The sequence below is a fragment of the Spermophilus citellus genome (assembly GCF_964194105.1).
Source record: "Spermophilus citellus genome assembly, chromosome: 6".
Taxonomy (NCBI): domain Eukaryota; kingdom Metazoa; phylum Chordata; class Mammalia; order Rodentia; family Sciuridae; genus Spermophilus; species Spermophilus citellus.
The window spans coordinates 162,023,623-162,032,324 of NC_138187.1; the positions used below are offsets into that span (position 1 = coordinate 162,023,623).

At 36.2% G+C, this 8,702-nt stretch overlaps 1 protein-coding gene across 1 annotated transcript in view; it reads left to right on the forward strand.

Annotated features, from left to right (window-relative positions):
- The window catches only part of SLC19A2 (solute carrier family 19 member 2), a 28,212-nt gene extending 20,852 nt beyond the window's left edge, over positions 1–7,360 (forward strand). Inside the window, exons 3-6 of the mRNA XM_081300552.1 lie at positions 258–480; positions 1,512–1,704; positions 2,077–2,218; positions 5,310–7,360. Coding sequence (XP_081156678.1) covers positions 258–480; positions 1,512–1,704; positions 2,077–2,218; positions 5,310–5,438 — 687 coding nt within the window. The 3' untranslated portion in view covers positions 5,439–7,360. The remainder of the gene's footprint in view (positions 1–257; positions 481–1,511; positions 1,705–2,076; positions 2,219–5,309) is intronic.
- The last annotated feature ends 1,342 nt before the right edge of the window (positions 7,361–8,702 follow it).

An 8,702-nucleotide genomic window follows, 5' to 3' on the forward strand; every position in this document is an offset into this window, starting at 1 on the left:
AAGAAATAATTTAACTACAATTTAGGAAATTCGTGCCTTTACTTTAGATAGTCATTTGTGAGATTATAGAGTGATCTTCCCTACCAGGGATAAATGTAATTACTAATAAGTTTGTTTACTTATTTATTTATATAAAATAAGAAGTTTGTTTTTACAAGGAAAAAGAAGAAGTCTGTTAAATAGAAAATCCAGTCTCTGTCGTTGCCTTCTGTACAATTTCCATCAGAGTGTTTGAGCTGTTTTCTCTTGCTTCATAGGAGCCCAGGGCAGATCGTCTCCTTGTGCTGAAGGTGCTGTGGAATGACTTCTTGATCTGCTACTCTTCCCGCCCTCTACTCTGCTGGTCTGTGTGGTGGGCCTTCTCCACCTGTGGCTATTTTCAAGTTGTGAACTACACACAGGGCCTATGGGAGAAGGTGATGTCTTCTCGCCATGCTGCAATCTACAATGGTGGCGTGGAGGCCGTTTCAACCTTACTGGGCAAGTAGTGCAGGATGGCAGTAAGGGCTTAACTGGTAGTTAAGCCACTTGTGATTGGTTTTAGTCCCCCCTCTCAAATTTGAAGACCCCTTATTTTGAGTTCTGATTTATGTAGGAGAACTTAGAAGGGCTCAAGTGGTGGGGGACTATGACTGACAAACCTGAATTTTTTTATAAGCTTCAGGGAAAGCTGATAAATAATTTTCAGAATTGTTTTCTTTGTTTATCCAAGTTTCTCACTATCTTTGTTTTTTTCACCTGATGTGAAATTTAAGTAGCAATATGCAATAATAGCTAATGTCACTTGAGTTTAATATGTGCTAGGTGCTATTCTAGTATCCTAATGTTCTACATATAGTAATTCAGTTTCACACCATTCCCGAGATAGATGCATTTATTATCACTATTTTACAATGGAAACTTGGTACAGTAGGTTGGTAACTTGCCTACAGTTGCATATATGGCAAGCAGTAAGATCAAGTCAAGATTTGAGCTTGGGCATAGCTTTAGAGTCTGTGCCCTTCACATTATAATTCCATTGTCTCTTTCTTATTTGTTGCCCTACTTAGACGTCATTGGAAGGTTTTATGTGATATCTGTAAACACTTATTAATGGTGCCTGGGAAAGCACTCCATATATTTTAGCTCTCAGCATCATTATCTTACCAAAAGGATAGCAGGCCCTTTCATATATACTAGATTGCACCTTGGTTTGAAGGAGACAATATGTATGCTGCACTGTTGTCAAACTAGAAGCCTGGTTCTCTCTGACACTTTTCCTAAGGCCTTTGTCTTGCCTGTCCATCTCAGTGCCAGCTACCCTAAGTTAGTCTATTGTCATTTCTCAGTTGCTCCATGTTGTTTATTCCATCAAGTCCAAAATTCTCTGCCTGAGTTTCAAGGCCTCCATTAATCTTGAGCTGGCTGATTTGTAAAATTTGATAAATTAAAATATAATTTAATTTTAATTTATTGAAATGTGTGTGTTCAATAAAGTTCAATAACTAGATTATTGTCTTCTTGTTTTATAGGTGCTATTGCTGTGTTTATGGTTGGTTATATAAAAATATCCTGGTCAACTTGGGGAGAAATGACACTATCTTTGTGCTCTCTCCTGATTGCTGCTGCAGTGTATGTCATGGACACTGTGGGTGACATTTGGGTGTGCTATGCATCCTATGTTGTCTTCAGAACCATCTACATGTTACTCATCACGATAGCAACGTATGTATTGTGGCTTTAAAAACAGTGTAAGGAAAATATGTGACAGGATTAAAAACTTTTTGATTGCTTCCCAAACCAAGAAATTCAGATTTGTAGTTAAAAGATAAGTGGGAGGCAGCATCATACCGTATGTGCATTATCAGTTTTTCTTTTCAGGAAGCATGTAGACAAGATTTGATTATTCCCTTTTTGTATATTCCTACTATTTTTAGATCTTTGCATGGAATTTACATTATTCAGCAACAAAATTTTTTCATTTGATTGGGAAGAGAATTGACATGGAAAGAAGGAGCTATTCCTCATAGTTAAAGATTATAATTATCCGGGAAGCAGTTCTTGTCTATTAATTCTCCTTTTACTGTTTTAAAAAAGTTTTCAGATTGCTGCAAACCTCAGCATGGAACGCTATGCCCTAGTGTTTGGTGTAAATACCTTCATTGCCCTTGCACTGCAGACTCTGCTCACGCTGATTGTGGTAGATGCCAGTGGCCTTGGCCTACAAATTGAGACTCAGGTAAGATCTCTCCTTTGGCATTAAAGATGGTCTGATGTGATCAGGGTGACAGAAGTAGAACATACTTCATGAAAACAAAGCCAAAACACTTGTTCCTCCAGTTACCTCCTTGTCCTTAGTTCTTTTATGTGGAGGATGTTGAGATCATCATCATCTTTTAGATGAGGCCCTAGAGCATTCTTGAGTATAACTAGCCTAAAGGGACTATTTCAACTGAGAGGTATTATTGATTCCTTCTGGGCTTAGTCCTTCTTTCTTTTTGTGGGGCTGGAGATCGAACTCAGGGCCTCACACATACTATGCAAGTGCTCACCCACTGACCTATAACCCCAGCTTCCTGCCCCCTTTTTTAAAAATATTTTTCTTTAGTTGTAGATGAACACAATGACTTTATTTATTTATTTTTATGTGGTACTGAGGATCGAACCCAGTGCCTCATATGCTAAGTGAGTACCCTATGACTGAGCCCCAACCCCTTCTTTTTTAAAAGAAATTTTAGTTGTAGTTGGACACAATACCTTTACTTTATTTATTTATTTTATGTGGTGCTTAGGATTGAACCCAGGGCCTCGCACGTGCAAGGCGAGCACTCTACCACTGAGTGCAACCCCAGCCACCCCAGCCCCTTCTTAATTGATGCCTGGAATAGTATATCTCATGGTTAAGATGACATACCTCATTATCTCACAGCCCTCACCCAAATACCAATGGAATGACTTGCAGTGGACAAACAGCATTTTGATTCTTAACATGACCTATTGAGAAAACACCTGCATAGACACCCAAAGACAATATGAATACCTTTATTTGTTCAGGAATTGTGTACTTGTGTATGCCTTCATGTATTGTGAACTTGTAGTTAGCATTTGCTCTGTACTTTGTTACAGTAGGCAACTGAATCAAGAAGTGTCTATCCCCAGTCTCAGCCCAGCTCAGCCCAAATGATTCCTTCTCCATTATTTCCTCCATAAATGTCCCCATTATTACCTCCATAAATACTACCCAGTATTTCATATTTACATATTAGTTTTCTTAGGACACAAAGACCCAACATGTTAGCAATAATGAACTTTTTTTTTTAAATTAAAGAGGTCTAAAGGAGAGATAATGATAATGAGTACTGTGCATTCAGTATCCTGTATGTGCCAGATGCTTTATATAGAATTTGCAAAGTGGTTGTCAGGAATGGATATCAAGAAATAAGTCTGAGAGATGTCAAGTGATTTAAGATCACACAATCAGTGTATGGAAGAGCTAGGATTTTAACCAGTGTCTAACCCTAAAACCTACTTTGGGATAGAGAATAGAAGAAAACTAAGTTCCTGTCATCCTATTTGGTAAGGAAGAGTTACAGCCTATTACAGTTGAAGAACATATGGCTGACATTTAAAGTAGAAATTTGATAGCACATCCTTGTAGAAATGGTGGATTTAAACTTGTGGAATAATAGAATTTTGTGTACTATGCTGAAACTAACTGCCATGATTAGTTAACAGGCTTCCTATTGGAAATATATCCAAATTTAAATGAACTTGGCTCAGAGATTTAAGGCCATACTCTTATTGTGCCTTTGAACCAATTTATAAGTATTTAGTAAGTTATTTTAAGAATTAAATGATGATGATTTTGGTAAACTATATAATCACATTATAAAGTTGCTTTAGGGAAGAGTCTTTTTTTTTTTTAAAGAGAGAGTGAGGGGGGGAGAGAGAGAGAGAGAGAGAGAGAGAGAGAGAGAGAGAGAGAGAGAGAGAGAGAGAGAGAGAATTTTTAATATTTATTTTTCAGTTCTCGGCGGACACAACATCTTTGTTTGTATGTGGTGCTGAGGATCAAACCCAGGCCGCATGCATGCCAGGCAAGCGCGCTACCGCTTGAGCCACATCCCCAGCCCTAGGGAAGAGTCTTATAAAAAGTAATCCTATTACTGCCTTCTTCTGGAAAAGAATGGAAGTTCTTGATCTTTAGAACTTGATCTTCAGTTTGAGGATACCTACTGTGTTAATCAGCTTTTCATCACTGTGACAAGATATCTGATGGAATCAGCTTATCTGGGAAAAGCTTTATTTTTACTTTGCTGTTAGGTTTGAGGTGAAGCAGAAAAATCATGTGGAAGGATGTGGCTGAAGAAAGCTGTTTATCTCATGGTAGCCAGAAAGCAGAGAGTAAGCCAGAAAGGAAGGGGCCAGGGACAAGAGATAGTCCCCCAGAGTACATTACCTCTCATAACCCACTCTTTTTAACTATGTCCTACCTCCGTATTTCCATCACCTCCCAGTAATGCCATCAAATTATGAATCCATCAGAGGATTAATTCACTGATGAAGTCAGAACCCCCATGATCCATTCATTTCCCAGAAGCCCCACCTCAGAATACTGTAGCCTGTGGACCAAGCCTTCAACATGTGAGCTTTTGGGGGACATTCATATCCAAAGCATAACATAAACAAGAATAAGAATAACAAGAATAAGAATAATAGCAGCAACAACAATAAAAATAATATTATTCATTTTATGTGTGTGTCTGTAGTACTTGGGATTAGACCCAGGGGTCACAATGCTAGGTAAAGGCTCTACCACTTGAGCTACATCCCAGTGTCCACCTTTTTTTTTTTTTTTCCTGAAGCAAAGTCTCGTGTAATTTTCAAGGTGCCCTGGAACTATCAGTCTTCCTGCCTCAACCTTCTAGCTGGGATTATGAGAGTGCACCACCACACCCAGCTAAAACAATATTATTAACAGCAGTAATATGCTAATAAACTTCTACATTTTATTGGCTTCTCCCAATAGACCTATGACATAGCAATTGGTATGAACTCCATTTTGTAAATGAAGAAGTCAAGGCTCAATGGGTAAGCATCTCATTCAGGGTCACAAAGCTAGTAAGGAATGAAGTCAGAATTAAGAACTGCCATGCTAGGCTGCTGCTTTGTGTCTTTAATGCCTGGCACATGGTGTAAGCATGCAATTTTTGAAGTTGTATTGAGAAACTCTGAATATACCTTTAATTATATATGGTATACTCACAAACATGAAATGAAATAGCTCATCTCTAATAATTATGCAAATTGCTACTTTTTTTCCCTTTTAGTTCCTGATCTACGCCAGTTATTTTGCATTCATTGCTGTGGTTTTCCTGGTAAATGGTGCAGTCAGTGTTATCAAGAAATACAGAAAGCAGGAAGATCAAGAATCAAGTTCTGCAGTAACTGCTTCATAATACACTGCTGAATGGGCTGCTTCTTATGGCAAGAACTCTGCATAGCAACTGCCTGGATGTATTTAATTTTTTAAGGTTTAGGCAAATATTTATGAATATGCATATTTCATGGCTTCAAAGCAGCCACTTAACACCTTATATTACTGGAGTATTATGGTCCTGTTGAGAGGAGCCAGCAGTGAAGTTTAATTCATGGATTATTGTTGAGAGCTAATTTAAGGATGACTTTTTTCTGATTCAGAAGTGAACTTGATTTTGAAAACTAAGTAAGTAATCAAAAGCAGTCAAGCAGCACATGTGTTATATACTTGATTAGCAGATGAGTTTGGTGTTGTGTAGGTCACATGCACCTCTGTATCCACTAGCTGGAGATTTGGCCTGGTGGGACAGGGCTTCAAAGAAGCCACACGATGTTACAAACCTTGAGAAAAATATGTCCTATCAGCACCTGCCTCTATTGAACTTCATTCTGATCTCTGTGTTACTCACATGCATTTGTGTTTCTACAGATGACAGTTGTTCTATCACTGGCAATATTTGCTCTGGTTTAATGTTCTGTCCTGTAAGGAGTATGTGTTCTCATTTTTAAGTTATTTTTAAAAATTCATTGTATTAATGTTTTTGGTTCCTATCTTGACCATTATGTATTTGAAAACTCTTTAGAAGTACATTTTTTGCATTATTCATATGCTTCCCAGAGAAGCTCACTTAGAAAAGAAGACAAGTTTCAAGCTTGCTAGTAATCTAAATGAAGAGACATAATCAGTAGGTTTGTCTTTTGTAATTCAGTATGAAGGACTATTAATTCCATGATGAAAAACTCATGTGGGTTAAAGATACAACTAATCCATCTTGTTTTTTCATTCCCTTTTTTTTCCAAAAAAAAAAACCCAAAAACAAACAAACAAGTCTTTTTTCTTTAAAATAACTTCCTTGTATTTATAGCTTTTATATCATTTTTACTTTATTATCTGAGATAAAGATGTCAGTAGGAGTTAGGTTTTTCCAAGGCCTTCTTCCATAAACTGAGCCTCTTTTTAATTATTTCAGTGGGCAGGAACTAGGTTAGATTTGGTTCCTCCATTTTGTAACTTAGGTCTGCCTTTGTTTCTAAAGGCAGATCATCTTGAATATTTGTTTAAGTTAAAAGTTACTAGTGATTCCAAGTTACTTGGAAGAAAAAAGTTGTTCTGTATGCATTTAAGTCTCAAGTCAATCTCCCAAGGGGCTGCTAATATTTGAGAGACATGAACACTATTTTAAAGCCAACTTTGTTGCCTTATTGTGAAAAAGAATCTAGGTAGGCGCTTTTAGCTGAGGTGTTAACTTTAAGAACAACACAGCTAAACAGCATTAATAATAGTGTCAAGATTGCAAAATTGGTATGTTTGTATGATTTAAGTAGGAATCCCAGAAGCAAATGGATGGGGATAAAAAAGATCATTTCTGTTCACTTCCTTAACAATCAAGGGAAAGGAAAACAACTCTGACAATGAAGGGAAGGGTAAGTGATGTCATAAAGGTAGCAACCTGCAATGGTACTTTTTGATTTTTTGCTCTGATTCCTTTTTGCTTTATAGGGAATTGTTTACCCCCAAACAAGTAGGAAGGTAGTGTTTGAGGAATTTTACTTAATTTTGTAAATAAAATGGACTGTGGTACAATCAATTTGTTCATGTTACCAAAGCAATATTTCCCTGGTATTTAATTCACAGTTTGTGGCACCTAATCTGAGCCTTTACCTGTTTAAGACAAAAATATGTTCATATCTTAGTGTGGCCATATTTGTAGAATGCTAAACCCAGTGTGCTAGTTGTACTGTATACAGTTTTGCGAAGAAGCGAAAATAATTCATTGTACTTTTTATTCAAATCTGTATAGATTATAAAATTATTTTTATTAAATAAATATTTTAAAGTATATTTTCCCTTCTTAATCAAGATCATTTAAAATTTATCTTCTGCTTCAATAGGAGCTTTACATTACATATTTAAATCTTTTACTTTTTTCTAGGACAAAGTTTATATTAATCCTCTCCCTCTTCTGACCTTATAATTAACCTTTCATCACCCTGTTAATTCTTCCATTGTTTTGTGATCTTACTCTTTCCCCTTGTTTCAGTTTTCATCATTTTTTTCTGGCACTGTACCACCAGAAAAAAACAACAATCAACATTGCATTGTTGATTTTTATTAATCTTCATCTTGGCAACTCTCATCTCTCTTTTAAAAGCATTCTTCCCTATAGAAAATGTAGACCTACACTCCCTTTTCAGCAAGGGCTGAAAATATCATCTTGTTTTAAAACTCCTTAGCCTCTTTGTTCCACCCCCAAATATTCTGATACTCAGAGATGTAGCTTCTTGCCATTGATTAAGAATCATTTATCATATCCCAGAAACCAAATCAGTTTTTTCTTTCAGTACTCACAAAAGAGTACTTTTGTTTAATATCCTATTCTAAAACCCACTGAAGGGATTTCATTGATTATCACTGAAGACTGGAAAACTGTCGTGCCAAAAACAAAAACTTTTAAAAAACTGTTTTCTGTTCCTATAGATACATCCTCAGTATCTTATTGTCTTTCAGCTTATGAACCTTCTGAGCAGGGACCATGTCTTGTTTTTGTCCTTTGTTGCAAAACACATTTGGGTGCTATGTGAATACTGAATTATATAAATGGCATTTGATGAATTCAGCTATCTGCAATTATTTAAAAAGAATATCATAAAACATTAAAATGTCTATCACTGATCTCTAGTCCACCAGATGCTTTATTCAAGGTATTATGTTTGAATGATAGAAATAGATAGCTATGTGTTTGATTTATAACATCTTTCCTACAATTAACATTTTACATTTGTTTAGCATGTTATACTTCAGGAAGGATATTTGTGGACATCATATTTGATTCCTGAAAAGGAAATTGTAATAATTCCTCTGTTTAACTTCAGTAAATAATGCTGTCAGAAGGATTTAAAATATTAGGTTTGTAATTTGGGTTTCCTATCTGTGAGATGATACTTCAGGATTGTTGTGAGGAAATGAGAGAACACATTTGAAATCACTGTCACCACAGGCACTGAGTAGGAGATTGGGAAGTGAACTCATTTCCCTTTACTTTGTTTACAGTTAGTTTTTAGCTAATTTCAGAACTGCACTGTCAAGTTTAGTTGCAATCAAAATGTAAATCATAAGCTTTTAAACCCACCTCCCTTCTTTTTTATTCATATTTTGAAGCACTTATGTTAATACAAAGATGAAA